The sequence below is a fragment of the Ochotona princeps genome, chromosome 17 (assembly GCF_030435755.1).
Source record: "Ochotona princeps isolate mOchPri1 chromosome 17, mOchPri1.hap1, whole genome shotgun sequence".
In the NCBI taxonomy this organism is placed as follows: domain Eukaryota; kingdom Metazoa; phylum Chordata; class Mammalia; order Lagomorpha; family Ochotonidae; genus Ochotona; species Ochotona princeps.
The window spans coordinates 3,911,417-3,927,370 of NC_080848.1; the positions used below are offsets into that span (position 1 = coordinate 3,911,417).

The 15,954-nt window shown below is 50.9% G+C and overlaps 1 protein-coding gene across 2 annotated transcripts; it reads left to right on the forward strand.

Moving 5' to 3' along the window:
* Window positions 1-1,099: 1,099 nt before the first annotated feature.
* JPT1 (Jupiter microtubule associated homolog 1) lies at window positions 1,100-13,998 on the forward strand. Of its 2 annotated transcripts, none has more exons than XM_004592920.3 (5): window positions 1,100-1,316; window positions 8,335-8,477; window positions 8,836-8,930; window positions 9,580-9,598; window positions 13,733-13,998. In XM_004592920.3, the coding sequence occupies exons 1-5, from the start codon at window positions 1,261-1,263 to the stop codon at window positions 13,879-13,881; spliced, it is 462 nt and encodes a 153-aa protein (XP_004592977.1). In that variant the 5' UTR covers window positions 1,100-1,260; the 3' UTR covers window positions 13,882-13,998. The 2 variants fall into 2 exon arrangements, with proteins under 2 accessions (XP_004592977.1, XP_058531699.1); XM_058675716.1 differs by lacking the exon at window positions 1,100-1,316 and adding an exon at window positions 1,759-1,887.
* Window positions 13,999-15,954: the final 1,956 nt, after the last annotated feature.

Sequence of the window (15,954 nt, forward strand, 5' to 3'; positions counted from 1 at the left end):
GCAGTCACCACCACCACTGTGTTCCACTATCCCGGCTGGTGATTGTATGATTTCTAAGGAGGGCATGCTGCCCAGAAGTTCTTGCTGTGTTTTGTTAAGGTTTTGGAAAGCCCAGGCTTTACAACTGGGAAGAATAACCCTGACCAGCGTTGTGCCTCAGGCTGTTGTGGTTCAGTTTTCTCTGGCTTCTCCCAAAAGTGCAGGAGAGGCCGGTTAACCAACACTGTCCAGAATACAAATTCCAGCCGCTTTGAGGGGGGACCAAGCCCTGTGGAATGCAGTTCAGTTTTTATGGAAATACTGACACAAGGAAGGACATCTGCCCTGAGGAAGCATGCGGGGCAGGGACGGGGTCAGCCACCCACATTTGCTCAGAACTTGCTATTAGGGTCTCGCCGCGAAGCGTCATTCCCCAGAGCCTCCAAGTGTGTCTGCATTTGTTGCAGGGATAGATTTACCCAGACAGGTGGCATGACTTAAGGGTTATAAACAGCTGCCGAGCCAGGCTGCTCCAATGGTCTTGGCTGCCAAGATTAAGGGAAATGAGCAGGGCAAGAACCGGCTTTAGAACAGGCCCCAGGCTTTAGAACGATTCTCATTTTGGTCTGGTGCGTGCACCACCCATGACATGAAATCGTGAGGAAGTTACAGTCGTTTTATGAGGAATTGTCCTGGCGTGCTTTTTAATTGCTGATTCATGGTTCACGGTGCTACTGCTTTGGGACTGTTAGGTTTCTAACCGAACGCGTAGTAGGTACTCAACAAGTAAATGTTGACTTAGTAACTTCCATCTCTGAAGAATGGCCAGAAGAGGCAAACGCATAATAGTAATTGACAAATCCGCCCACGGTTTGGTGGTTCTCCCCTAGCCCCGCCACGGGCAGGTAACTTTTTTTAAGCGACGACGAGCTGATCGGAGCTCGCGGCAGGTTCGCTCTCGGGGTGGGGGAAGGGAGGGCGGCTGTCCAGGAAGGGGGCGGGCTTAGGCGGAACCGTGGCCGCCGCAGCCCGTCGTGGCGCCGTACGGTACTTGGCAAGCCGGGAAACCAATAGGAATGGAGAGAGCCTTTTGAATCAGCCAATAGCCTTGGTGTGGGGGCGGGGCCTGAGGCCCTATAAAGGCGGTGGCCGAGCTGCCAGGCGGTGGCGGAGCCTCTCACCGCGGTGTCCAGCTGTGGGCTCCGGAGCGTCGCCGCGCCCTGCGGGTCCGACCCTTCCAGCGTTGTGCTCCCGCAGCAGCCTACCTCGCTCCTCGGCGCCATGACCACCACCACCACCTTCAAGGGTGTGGACCCCAACAGCAGGAATAGCTCCCGGTGAGGCGACGGGGCGGCGAGCCGCGCGGGGCTGCGGGGCCGGGAGGCCGGGAGAGCCACAGCCGGCGGCCACGCAGGCCGGGCGCCGGTGCTTGGTCCTAACGTGCTCGGTGCGCCGCGCTAGCGCCCGGGCGGCCAGGAGGGGATCCGGCCGCCGGCGCCGCCTTTGTGCGATCGGCCCCGCCCCGATTCCCGCTGCTCTCCATTCATCCTTTCCTCGTAGCGTGGGGCTGGGGAGGCCGGGGACCGCCACCCATCGCAGCCTGGTGGGTTTTCGTTGAAAGGAAAGAGCGGGAGGGTTCTTTCCCTCCCCCCCGGGGGAAGAGACTGGCCCAGTTCCGGGGTGGCTGTCCTGGCTGCCCCGGGTGTACGTTGGAGCCTCTGGGTGCCGCGAGGGGGGGGGCCCATTGTCCCTCCCCCGGACCACGCGCTCCTGCCTCGGACCCGGGGCTAGTGGTGATTCGGTGTCTGGGCGCAGCGATCAGATCCTGCCGTGGGATCCCTCGGTCCTGCGAGGCTGTCCCCTTCTCCGTGCCCTCACTCCTCAATCCCGAGTCGGGCCGCCCGGCAGGTGCACTGATATTCGGGCGGGGCTGGATTTCAAAACCCCTAATTCCCGCTCTGGCTGGACTCTGCCATCATTCCCGTCTTGGAGGTGCCTTGACTCTCCTAACAAAGGAAAGACCCCGTCCCCTCCCCTCTGTGCGCCCCCCTCCCGGCGGGAGGCGGCGTGGGCCAGTCCCAGTGGGTTTTCTGCGCCCAGACCTCCTGACATAGGTCTGTGCGTCCCATCTCCACTTCTCCCCTCACGGGGGCCAGATGAGTTCATCCCTGGCCCTGGCTCCCTTGCAGGGAGGAGGTTTCCTGTTCTTGGGCGGGGCCCGGCACATCCATTGTCTCTTCCGTAGCTTTTCCACCTGTGAAGTCAGGGGCTCCCTTGACACACACACCCCGCAGTGTTTTGGGGAGTGACCATTGGGCACGGTTTTTGGGCTGGGACCCTTTCCCAAGCCCATGCTTTCCTTGGTGTAAGCGTTTGGGTTCTTGTGCAAGGTGTCCACATTGTCTCAGGCAATTGCCCAGTTCCTGAAGGGGAGTTACAGGCCTTCCCAGATGGTCCTCAAACTTCAGGGGCCGAGAGCATGCCACTTTGTCTGGGCTTCTGTTCTGAGGTGCTGGAGGCCTGTGGTCTGTGCATCTAGCCGTGGGGTCCTGGCCAAGCGGCAGAAAGGGAGCCATTTTGTAGGGCTAGGAGACAGGCGTGAAATAGCAATGTCTCCCAGGGATTAGAGAACTTGGGGACACAAAGCTTGCCCCAGCGAAGAAGGTGAGGAATAAACTCTGGGAATAATATTCCGTATCAACTCGTTTCTTCAGCTTTACAATGTAGGAAAGAATAGGAGGATTAAAAAAAACAACCCTCAAACCCCTAAATTACTGGTTACTGGGAGGACGAAAGGAAGAACTTGAGTCGGTTCAGACCTAAGAAAACACTGGGCACTCCCTGTCTGTTGAGCTGGAGAGCTGAAGAGATCAAAGCTTGGTTTTCTCATTTTGGGTGACAGGTCAACTTCTCAAGCTGGTCAGAATGATGGTGTGGAATGTGGTGTTTCACCCTTGGGCGGAGCAGAGGACCCCTTAGGCTGGTGTGTGTGTGTGTGTGTGTGTGTGTGTGCGTGTGCCTGCCTGCGCACACGCGCACCAACGGTTCCCCTTTTGTCATGTTTCCCTGTCTGTTCTGGCACTGGCATTCCCTGGCTTCCTTTCTTTTTCACCTCTCTTCATTGCCCTGAACTCTCTCCAGCAGCACTGTCCTGGCTTGGTAGGGAGTGGTGTGCGCAGATCATGAGGGAACTCTAGGGTGAGAAAGGGAACCAGAGGAGGAACTGCTACTTGAAAGTGCATGGATGGGTTTTTGTTAATCTTAAAAAGGTCATTCTGATGTAGTTATCGTGTGTGTGTGTGTGTGTGTGTGTGTGTGTGTGTGTGTGTGTGTAGTTTAGAAAGCATAGTAGGATCGTAACAGTGAAATGGCAATACTTGCTGTCTTAGGATCCAGTCCTTTGTTTGGGGATGTTTCACTATTACAAATGGTCTCTCCAACACTGACGTCATTGGAGTAGGTGTCACCTGCTATTGCAAGAAGAACACAGAGCTTTAAAAGTTGGCTTTGGCAGACATTGGATTTGCTTTCCACTGGTGACTGTGTCCTACCATCGTTTCCCTTTTTATTTCCCCCTACTTCTCCCCAAAGCAAAAATATTTCTGAGGCCACTAGAATTCCAAAGACTCATCTGGCCAAAATAAATCAGAAAGTGTTATTCAGGATTAATAAAGAATATTATTTCTTTTTTTTTGTTTTAAAGATTTATTTATTTTTATTACATAGATACACAGAGAGGGGGAGAGACAGAGAGGAAGATCTTCTGTCTGATGATTCACTCCCCAAGTGACTGCAACAGCTGGAGCTGAACTGATCCAAAGCCAGGAGCTTCTTCCAGGTCTCCCACGCGGGTGCAGGTTCCCAAGGCTTTGGGCCGTCCTCTACTGCTTTCCCAGACCACAGGCAGGGAGCTGGATGGAAATGGATCAGCCGGAACACAAACCAGTGCCCATATGGATTCCCTGTGCATGCAAGGCAAAGAATTTAGCTACTGGGGCTCGGCAGCGTGGCCTAGTGGCTAAGGTCCTCGCCTTGATCCCATATGGCCGCTGGTTCTAGTCCCGGCAGCTCCACTTCCTCTCTATCTCTCCTCCTCTCAGTATATCTGACTTTGTAATAAAATAAAAATTAAAAAAAAAAATTTAGCTACTAGGCTAGGCCCGCCCCCTTTTTTTTTATGTTATTTTTATCGTTGACAGAGAGACCCAGAAACAGTTGCCGCCTTTTTTTAAGATTTATTTGTTTACTTTAAAGTCAGAGTTACACACGCATAAAGGAGAGAGGGAGGGAGAAAGCGAGATCTTACATTCCCAGATAGAGATCTTTCATTCCGCAAATGGTCACAATGGCTGCAGCTGGGCCAGGCACAAACTAGAAGTCAGCACCCTCCTATGGGTCCCTTCTGTGAATGGCAGGGCCCCTAACACATGGGCCATTAGCCGGACGAACTCCAATCATGCTTAAGATGGAATGTTGTCTTTGTAGGTGGGTGGATTTACCTGCTACTCTACAACTCCAGCCCCCCAAATATCTTTCGCTTGTTGGTTCACTCACCAAACACCCGCACTTTCCATGGCGCGGGAACAGGCTCAAACCTGGAGGCGGGTCTCTGGGCCTCTCACGGAGTGGCAGTGGTCCACGTGCGTGAGCCAGCCTGGAGCGTGGCAACAGGGGGTGCTGGCACCCAGACCCGGGCTGTGGGAAGCAGGCCTCCTGGGCAGTGTCCTGAGGCACTGATCAGCCCTCCTTTCACCTGCTTTAATGTGGTCAGTGGCTGCCACTGTGTGATGTGAAAGAGAATGCTTGTAAAGACTGGCCTCTTGCAGGAAGTGCCGGCTGCTGAGGCTCTGAGGGTGGGGGCGCTGGGTTCCCTGTGCTGCTTTCTGTCTTGGGAGTTGCCCATTACCATCAGGGGCTGGTTAGGAATTCTTCCTGGAGGCCTGGAGGCTTAGGTGGGGCTGGACTTTGTTTCAGCACCCAGGGAAGGGTGGAGATTGTTCCAGACTGCAGGGAAGAAGCAGTAAAGACTCCCGCCCAGGTGGAGATCAGGCCAGGCTGACCGAGGGCCAGTGCGGTCACCTGATTGCTGCTGGAGAAGGGGGCAGGAATGCTGGTGGACACAGCCTGTCTTGGGCTGCCCTCTGCATCTGCTCTGTCAGGTTGGCATCTTTCAGGCCAAGCAGCCAGCCAGCGAAAGACATGGGGCCTGGCAGCTAGCATTTAGTGCAGGAGGGGTGATGGTGCGGAGGCTGGGGCACCCAGGGCAGCTGAAGAGTGGGGCTTTTCTGCAGTGTGGTGACATTTATGTCTAGTTATGGCCAGACTGCCAGCTTAGCACAGTGTTCAGGATGCCTTGGTAATGCCCTTATCCTGATCGAGGGAGAAAACGCACACCTGGAGAGGGCCAGCAGCTTCCCCGAAGCCACGCAGCTCAGGGGATCTATCTCTGTGCAGGGATTTGCGAAACATGGAATGGGCCTCCTACATACGGGCCTCCTTTTTTCATTTCTTGTGCTTTGGGTAACCTCACATCCACTTGTAAAGGCAAATCTCAACCCACTGTGCCTACCTTTCTGTTTGTGAACGCTGACAACTGACCCCTACCAACAGGCAGGTAGGATACTTCCAATGTACAGAGATTATTTTTTATTGGAAAGGCAGATTTACAGAGAGCAGAGACAGGAAGATCTTCCATCTGCTGTGTCACTCCTGAAGTGGCCACAGTGGCTGGAGCTGAGCTAATGTCAGGCCAGGAGCTTTTTCTGGGTCTCTCATGAGGATGTAGGGTCCCAAGACTTTGGGCATCCTCCTCTGCTTTCCCAGGCCATAAGCAAGGAGCAGGATGGGAAGTGGAGCAGCTGGGACATGAACTGATGCCCATATGGGATCCTGGCACTTGTAAGGTGAGGATTTATAGCAATTGAGCCATTGTGTCTGGCCCTCTCCTATAGGATACCTGATAGGAGTATCCTGGTACATATGTCTGGTTATCTGTAAAATTTTGGAGGTGGAAATGCTGGCTCAGATAAAATGCAAGTTTGAACATTTGAAACATGTTATCAAGGTGTCTTTTACAAAGTTTATACAGTGCCTGATATGTGGTACAGTGCATTAAACTGCTGCCTGCAAGGCCCACAATCCATATTACAATGGGCCAAGTTCTGGCTGCTGTACTTTGTTTAAAAGTTAGGGTTTATTTGCAGAGTTATAGAAAGAGGGAAGCAGACACAGTTTCCATCCGGTGGCTATCTCCCCAGATGGCCACAAGGCCAGGCCAAAGCCAGGAGTTTCCTCTGGGTCTCTTGCATGGGTGCAGGGGCCAAATACTTAGAGCACCTGCTGGGGCTTCTCCGGGTGTATTGACTGGCAGGGAAATGGAGCAGTTGGTTTCTCTCCGTGTCTCTCTTTTTTTAAGATTTATTTATTTTTATTGCAAAATCATAAATATAGAGAGGAAGAGAAACAAGAAAATCTTCTGCCCTCTAATTCACTCCCCAAATGGCTGCAATGGCCGGAGCTGCACTGAACTGAAACCAGGATCCAGGAGCTTCTTCCAGGCTCCTGTGAGGGTGCAGGATCCCAAGGCTTTGGTGCCATCCTTGACTACCCTCCCAGGCCACTAGCAGGCTGCCGCAATTAGAACCGGTGCCCATATGGGATCCTGGGGCAAGCAAGCTGAGGATTGTAGCTGCTAGGCTTGCACGCTGGGCCAGGGATCCCAATTCTTGTAAGGTGAAGATTCAGCCATTGTGCCAGGCCCCCAAGTGTTGAGTTGTTCTTCCTTCCTTTCTTTCTTTCTTATTTCTTTTTCCTTTTCCTTTCTCTCTCTCCCTTCCTTCTTTTATTTTAAGATTTATTTATTGTTATTGATAGGGCAGATATACAGACAGGAGGAGAGACAGAGAGGAAGATCTTCCATTCAGTGGTTCACTCCCCAAGCCGGACGCAACAGCTGCAGCTGAGCGAATCCGAAGCCAGGAGGTTCTTCCGTATTTCCCATGTGGGTGCAGGGTCGTGAAGCTTTGGACTGTCCTCGACAGCCAGGCCAGCAGCAGGGAGCTGGACGGGAAGTGGAGCTGCCGGGAATAGAACCGGCTCCCAGATGGGATCCTGACGTGTTCAAGGCTATGCTATCACATCAGGCCCCCTTCTTAAGATTTATTTATTTTAAGTGGAAAGTCATATATGTATACAAAGAGGAGGAGAGACAGAGAAAGATCTTTTTGTCTGCTGGTTTATTCCCCAAGTGGCCACAATGGCTGCAATTGAGCTGATTTAAAGGCAAGAGCCAGGAACAACTTCCTGGTCTCCCACATGGGTGCAGTGTCCAAGGCTTTGGGCCATCCTCTACTACTGGATGTAGTTCCTGAATCCTGGGTTCAGCCTGTCCCAGATCTGACTGTTGGGAGCATTTGGGGAGTGAACAAACAGCAGATGGAAGCGGTTCTTTTTGTTTGTTTCCTTTCAAATGAAATAACAAAAAGTAGAGAGCATCTAAAATGAAAGAATGAAACAGTAGTAAAACTGTTGTGTATCAAAACTAGAAAGTGGGGGGCCAGGCACTGTGGTCTAGCAGCCAAAGTCCTGGCCTTGAACACGCCATGATCCCATATTGGTGCCAGTTCTAATCCCGGCAGCTCCACTTCCCTCCCAGCTCCCTGCTTGTGGCCTGGGAGGGCAGTGGAGGACGGCCCAAAGCCTTGGGACCCTGCACAGGAGGCCTAGAAGAAGCTCCTGGTGTCGGATTGGTGCAGCTCCGGTCTTTGCAGCCACTTGGGGAGTGAACCAGTGGAATGATCTTTCCCTCATTTTCTTTCTGTATAATCTGCCTGTCCAATAAATAAATAAATACATAAAACAGAAAATGCCTGTAAAGAGATACTTGGAAGACAGTTTACACCTCAAATACTGATTTTTCAACTTTTCTGATACAATGAGGTGAATTTACAAATAATTATGTTTGTTGTGAAACTTGGAAAAATCGACATTTGTCTAGAAAAATGTTTATTACTCAAATTGATTTCAGGAGAAATAGAAAACTAATCCTCTCCTGTCATCCAGGAGGAGTTAAGTGGAGTCTTTCTCGGCGTGAGGCAAGTTGGGCAGTGTAGAGCAGGAAGGCTCTGCACTTCCACGCAGAGGGCCACGAGTGTCGGCCGCGCGTGGCTCCCACCCCGGCTCCCCGCACTGCTGCTGCTGTTGGGCAGCAGTCCGCGGACTTGTGGAGGACAGGGCGTGTTGCTGATGTGAGACGGGGTGTTTGTCTTATGCAGTTGTGAACACCTAAGAATAAAGAATAGTGTGTGCTTCTAACCCCCTTACAATCTAAGGTTGATGTTGTGCCATTATTTCTAGGGTTTTGCGGCCTCCGGGTGGTGGATCCAATTTTTCCTTAGGCTTTGATGAACCAGCAGAACAGCCTGTGAGGAAGAACAAAATGGCCTCCAGCATCTTCGGAACACCTGAAGAAAATCCCCCTTCCTGGGCAAAGTCAGCAGGTATGAATCTGCGCTCATTGTGCCACTTCAGCCAGCCATGGCTGGATTTGCGATGACAAAGGAAGTGCAGGTTATTGAAGATGATGTGAGAGGAAGGCAGAGGGCCACCGTCAGGGAGGAGGGTCCTGGCATCTCTGCTCACAGTCCCACTGCCTGCTCCTGGGCCTGGGAGTCAGCAGACGGCCCAAGTGCTTGGGTCCCTGCACACACACGTCAGAACCAGGCAGGGTGCCAGGTCCCTGGCTTTTAGCCTGGCCCTGCCCTGGCCGTTGTGGGCACTAGGAGCATGAAGCAGAAAAACATTGCATTTACCAAAAACATCAGGGTTTCCCTGATGAAAGAATGTCTTGGTTTTCAGGTGCCAAGTCGGGCAGTGGCAGGGAGGACGCGGAGTCGTCGGGGCTGCAGAGGAGGAACTCGGAGGCCAGCTCGGGAGACGTGCTGGATCTGAAGGTTGGTGTGGCCAGGGCCACGGCAATGATTTAGAAATTGGGCTTCCCCCTCCCTTTTTTTAAACCAAGTTTCAGTTCTGCCACTGGCGTTTCCCGTGGTGGTGAAAGGTTGCTACCCAGAGAGCCCGGCCAGAAGGCGGGCTGATAGGCGCTGTTTGGCGTGAACTGCAGCACTGAGCGTGAGGCTCCTGCGTCTCTTCTGTAAAAAGTAGCATTTCTCGGCTCAGCGATGCTGGTCGCTGTTTGCAGGTGTGGCTAGGTGTTTGACTCCCAGAGACTCAGTGCTGGCATCACTGTGCCTGTGCTGGCATCGATCCCAGGGGCCTGCTGGCCAGGCACCTCAGTGGGAGGAGACACACAGAGGGTCACCCTTCATCGTGGGAGATTGAGAGAGTAAGAGACATCTTCTGATAAAGGATCCTCTGAAATGCTGACCGTGTGCGTTCACCAGAGGAAATGTTGAAGGTTTTTGCACGTGTCAGATGTTACAGTCATTGACTGCGTGCTCTTGCCGGTGTGTCCCAGCCCATGTGACTGCATCAAAATGAAATGTTGGTTTTGAATAATTCTTAGCTGCTCTGAACTGTGCCTTTATTTTGTGTAGCAAAATTAAAGTAGGAAGTAATTTCTAATTTTTTTTTCCTTTCCAGGGAGAAGGTGACACTCATGGTGAGTACTTCTGAAAATTGAGTTTTTTTGTTCAACAGATGGTTTTAGAAGTGATCTGAATTTTGATTCAAATCATGTCTGGGGAAAAGAAACTGAGGAGTGAAAGCTGGCCACGCCCCACAGTGCTGTCCTTTGGTGGGACGGGAGAAACCTGCAGGTGGGCACCTGTGGCCGCGCTTGTCCTCTGGTGGTGGTGGGACGAGTGCTGGCGGTGGAGTAGCCGGGAAGAGAGCTGGAGAGCCCCTTACGAGCACAGGCACTAACCAGTGCAGGATCTCCTACCCGTAATGAGAACTTTTAAATCAGCAGCCCTGGCACTTCAAGCTCAGCTCACAGCACTCAATTTACAAAGTTCATTTGATTTTATACTGAGGCGCTTACTCAGCAAGACACTGGTTGCCAGGCAGTGATTTTATAAATGATGATTTAGGGGGCAGATGTAAATTTTCAGTTAGCCACATTGCCAATTAAAGGTAGAGATGAGTGGTAATCATTGACTTAATTATTTTAGGCCTTTGAAGTATTTATTGGCCCTCCCTTAGCAGTGCCAGGGCTGACGGCGTAAACTCGGGGGCAGTGCTAGGTGGAGCGCGGCAGTGGCGAGGCCCACAGGGCCAGAGGAGAAAAGCTGTTTCCTTGCTACCTTTTCCCACTCACTTATTTGAGGATGCCATCTTTATCAGGAAACAGAAATGTTTTACAACCAACTTGCTGTCCTGCCCTGTGGGCTAAGGAGAAGCCCCCTGCCGTCCTGAGCACCACCTGAGGGCTCCCTGAGGCAGGACCAGTGCCTCAGTCCCAAGATCTGCTCACTATGGATGGAATCGGTGCCATTTGCAGAGACTTTTCTGGAAGTAAATCTGTTAGGCTTTTCCTCTCTGTTACCACAGTCAGACCTGTGACAAGAGTCACGTGGTCTTTAATCAGTAATTTTGGCAAGTGGCTGTTAGACATTTGGAGAACCTTGAGATAGGAGTGCTTCAATGAAATTATGAACGAATCCGTTATTTCTTCAGATTGATGGCATAGTTCCTGCCTGTCTGATGAGTCGTCAGTTGTTTGTGGCTGTGACTTTGTTATAAAATCACAAGCGGCACAGTGACCACGGTATGTCCCAGGTGAAGGTCGGCCCCGGTGTGTTGGGGTCATATCCAGGCAGGCTGTGCGGATCAGCTCGATGGAAAACATAAGGGAAATGGCCTTGGTCATTTGGATAACCAAGGAACAGCCAAGGGAAGACTTGGGAGTGGCCACCTTGGGGAATTGTTAAGAGAGTTCTACGGGCCTGGTGCAGTAGCCTAGCGCCTAAAATCCTCACCTTGAACGCACCAGGATCCCACATGGACGCTGGTTCTAATCCTGGCTGACCTGCTTCCCATCCAGCTCCCTGCTTGTGGCCTGGGAAAGTTACAGAGGACAGTCCAGAGCATTGATAACCTCCATATGTGTGGGAGACCCGGAAGAAGCTCCTGGCTCCTGGCTTGGGTTTGGCTCAGCTCTGGCTGTTACAACCACTTGGGGAGTGAATCAGTGGCAGAAGATCTTCCTCTCTGTCTCCTCCTCTCGGTACATCTGACTTTCAAATAAAAATAAATTCTTTAAAAAAAATAGTCTAGAAGGCCCACAGTTTAGGCAGAAGGCGTCCCTGGCTTCAGGCCAGTTAGGTGGTTAGCTGATTCTGATTCTTTGTTTTTAAGATTTGAAAGGTAGAGCTACAAAGAAAAAAGAGGCAGAGAGAGATCTTCCATATGCTAATTCAGCCCCAAAAAAGGCTGCAGCGGCTGGAGCTGGGCTGATCCAGAGCCAGGAGTCAGGAGTTTCTTCCAGATCTCCCATGGCAGTGCAGGGGCCCAAGCACTTGTCATCCTTTGCCGCTTTCCCAGGCCATAATCAGGGGGCTGGATGGGAAATGGAGCAATAGGAACTCAAAGTACTCAAAGCGGTGCCCGTATGGGATGTCTGTGCCATAGGTGGAAGTTTGGCTTACTCCGCCATTGGGCGGGCACCTCGTTCTGGTTCTTTGGCTCTTATAGGGAATCATCTTTTTCTGTTCCAATATTGTTCCTTTGTTCAGTTACCCTATTATATGTGAAGAGGAAAGTCAGCAGCTTTGGGAGCCCGAAATTGAGTATGTGCACTGTCACTTCAGGACTTGCCTCATCTGCTGGTAAAAAAGCCAGCCCACCTCTTGGCCTGAGCACTTCTGACCTAAGTTACAAACACAGAAATTATGGCTTGCTGCTGTTTGTTTAGTCTCCTGTGGCATTTGTTTTCCCTTCTTTCTTTCTTTTTTTTTTTTTTTTTGGTGCGTTGTCTATTTGTGAAAAAGAAGGTGCCAGCATTGTGGAGCAGTGGGTTAAGCATCTGACTATGGTACCAACAGTCCATGTGAGCACCAGTTCAAGTCCTGCCTGCTCCACTTCAGGTCCGTCTCCCTGGGAAGGAGGCCACTTGGGGAAATGAACCAGTGGGTAGGAAATCTCTCTGTCTGTACCTTTTTTTTTTTTTAAGATTTATTTATTTTTATTACAAAGTCAGATATACAGAGAGGAGGAGAGACAGAGAGGAAGATCTTCCATCCAATGATTCTCTCCCCAAGTGACCGCAACAGCCGGAGCTGAATCAATCTGAAGCCAGCCATCTCTTCCGGGTCTCCCATCTGGGTGCAGGTTCCCAAGGCTTTGGGCCGTCCTTGACTGCTTTCCCAGGCCACCAGCAGGGAGCTGGATGGGAAGCGGCGCCGCTGGGATTAGAACTGGTGACCATAAGGGATCCTGGCGCGTGCAAGGCCAGTACCCTAACCACCATGCTATCGCGTCAGGCCCAAGGTGAGAACTTTAACCACTACACTATCGTGCCGGGCCCTGTCTGTACCTCTTATTCTCCAATTCTGCTTTCCAGATAAATATGTAAATCTTAAAATTAGAGGTGTGTGGTGGGAGGAACAGTTCCTAAAAAATGTAAGGGAAATGAAAGATTGGTAGGAATGTGCTTAATTCATCTGAAGATCCTGTTAGGAAAAGAACACATGGTATTAGAGCTGCAAGGTAATTCTGTCCTGGAGAACAGCTCTTAAATGCCCTATCCAAAGAATGGAAAATTCAGTTGGCTCTTACATATCATGAGGCCTCCCCCAGCAGCAGAAATGAAACAACCTCATAGATACATTGTTCCGCCTGAAACCATGGTGTGTGTTTTCTTTGTCTTGGGTTTTCGGAGTGTGAGATTTTGTTGCTGCTTTGAACTGGCAGTAAATTGAACTTCTTCTGCTGAGTTATGTGAAGGGCACTTGTCACTTGCAAAAAGAGTGAAAAGTGTTTTTGAAAATATTTATTTGAAAGGCAGAGAGAGGGAGATCTTCCGTCTGCTGGCTCGCTCCCAGACAGCTGCAGTGCCCAGGGGCTGAGCGAAGCCTAAGGCAGAGAGAGGGAGATCTTCCGTCTGCTGGCTCGCTCTCAGATGGCTGCAGTGCCCAGGGCCTGAGCGAAGCCTAAGGCAGGAGCCTGGAGCCTGGCGCCTGGCACCTGGAGCTTTCTGCCCCTGATCCAAGTCTTACGTGGGTGGCAGAGCCATCGTCCTCTGCTTTTCCCAAGGCCGTTAGCAGGGAGTTGGTTTGGTAGAGCAGGCAGCATTTGAACCTGTTGTGCGCATGCCCACATAGGATGGTAGGATCCAAGTGGTGTCTTAAACAACTAAGCACAGCACCAGCCCCCCACATGAGAGGAAGTTGAATATACCTATGTTAAATGCAACCAGGTCAGTATTAAGTATGTTCTGTGGCTACCGAGAAATAGACACATGCAAGAAACAGACCAGAAGGCCACACTAGGTCTAGCAGTGTCCCTCAGGATAGAAAAGCAGGTCCCAGGGTGGGGAGGTGGCAGTCCGACCGGTAGCTTTCCTGTGGCATTCCCACAGTTCACATCTCCATATGCTTGTGTGATTTTGAAAAGAACATGCCCAGACCTGGGCTAGAACCCCAGCAGCAGTTACCTCGTTGTAGTAGCGGCCACATGGCTGGTGAGTGTTGTCATACACTTGGTTCTATTTCAAACCATCCTTCAGCCAAAAAATTGGACTCATAATTCTAGCCAGAAAGAGCTATTGATGTTATTTCCATTCTTGTTTTCCTAGATAATGTGGACACAGATTTGCAAGTCAGCCTGGGACAGAGTGAAGAGAAACCTGTGCCCGCTGCGCCTGTGCCCAGCCCTGTGGCCCCGGCTCCGGCCCCATCCAGGAGAAACCCCCCTGGTGGCAAGTCCAGCCTTGTCTTGGGGTAACTCCACCGTCCCTCACGCTGTCATTTTGTTTGTTTTCTCTATGCTTGTGAACTGCACAACTTGAGCCTGACTGTACATCTTTTGGATTTGTTTCATTAAAAAGAAGCACTTTATGTATTGCTGTCCTTTTTTTTTCTTCTTTTTTTAACGTGTTTCTTTTTTCCTTCTGGAAGAACAGTTCTGTCTCTCTATCCTGTCTCTCTGCTGACTCCTGGGGTCTCTGGGCCGTGGCATGAATGTTTTGTAGATGTAGATTGGAGGGAAAGCTTTGTGACGCGTAGTGCCGTGTTTTAAAGAACAAAACGTTGGTTCCTAATGTGTTAGAGGGTGTTTTGTACTGAGGTTTTCAACACACTCTACTGGGGTTGATGAGCCTTGGCACCCACTGCTCCCGGCATACACCACTCGCAGGGCTGTGCCTTCTCCTTGGCCTCCCCACCCTGCCAATGCCCTTGGCCAGAAGCTGCTCACAGTGCCATGTGGAACTAGACCGAGGCCTGCACCTCATGCCTTGCTGCCTGCCAAGCAAAGAAACTGCCTTTCTTTTTTATTTATTTTTTTAACCTTGAGAAGGAAGCCAGATGCTAAGCAGGACTGGCTGACTACTGGCCAAGTCCGCTGCCACCTGCAGCAGAAGGCTCTGGATGTACAGTCAAACTCAGCAGAAGGGAGAGTGAGCAAGGGAGGCGACCGTGCACGAGTGGGTCTTCCTGCGCCCGGGTTGGGTCCCACAGGGGCATTGTTCTTACTGAGTCACTTGATGCTGTGTGCATGATGCTGGTGCTTGACCATGAAGCGGAAGTCTCGTCCTTACAGTGTCTGTTGTACTTCACAATGCGGGACTGTGGCTTAAAGTAAATGATACTCACGTTTTGAAATACTGTGTCTGGTGTCTTCTCTTTGAGATTCCCCTCAAGCTTCTCCCTGCACAATTGCTTTTTTCTTTGTTACTATAAATCCTACCCAGTGATTTAATGTGTCAATTATAACATAAAATGGAGGCCCAGAGAACAGCAGGTTTCTCCCTGAAGAAAACAAAGCAGGTAAACTTCCACCACCTGCCCCTGGTGCTGAGCAACAACTCTTAATCCAAGTTTTCTGTACACCTGTGAAGTCCTCGCTTGAAGAGCAAGGTAGAGTGCACATTCAGTGGGAGACAGGGCCGTGCGCAGCCTGTAGTCGAAGCTGGAAGTTCCAGATCGACACGCTGCGTCAGTGTCTAGACAGTGCTGCTCAGACCTGGCTGACATCTGCCTGTGCGGCGCATCAACAGTGTTCTTTAGGCTTGTCTTCGGGGCCTCTATTCCCTGTCTGATAATTAGACCTATCTTTGGGAAGAATAAAGGGTTAACAGGTTGTGCTACTAGAGTTTTCCCTTTATGGTTATAAAGCAATTGCAAAATGGAGACTTCAGCTGCTGTGTTCATGGGGCCTTTGCTCTATTACTGAAATAGGCTTGTCCTGTAACACCAGCATGGGCTTTACTGGCCTGGGTTTTTATGATTCTGCCAAGGTCGGCACCATCCCACACTTGTTGATGAGGGTGGAGCTCCCTGAAAGAAATGCCCTGCTTTGTGTCACAGTCTGACAGTTGGCCTTGGTCTTGTTGCTCTGTGAAGATAAGCAGGAGTTACTGGTGTCTGCTTTTGGTTACTTTAAAAAGCCCGAGAGGAGTTTCTTTGGAAAAGAAAAGAAAAAAAGCATTTACATCAGCCTGCAGATTGAGGTTACAGGGTCCAGTGGAGGATGTGAACTAATGCCAGGTGCGGAGGCGGTGTGGCTCATCGTGGGGTGGGAAGCAGAGAAGGCAAAACTAGGCAGACCTTGAAGGCACCCTAAGCCTCTGTGGGAACCTTCCCCAAAGACCTCCCTTGGGCCCTGCTTCTAAGAAGCCATCATTAGATGAGATCTCCACCCTTAATTAGACTTTAAGACATTAGACTCGCAACAGCTGTGGCAGTTTTCGGTCATAAAACCTTCTCGACCTGTAACTGCCTAGTTAAAATGAAAGGTGTTTACACCTGCAGTTTAGTGTTGGGCAGTGGTGATTCTCTGGAAAGAGTGTTCATTGTC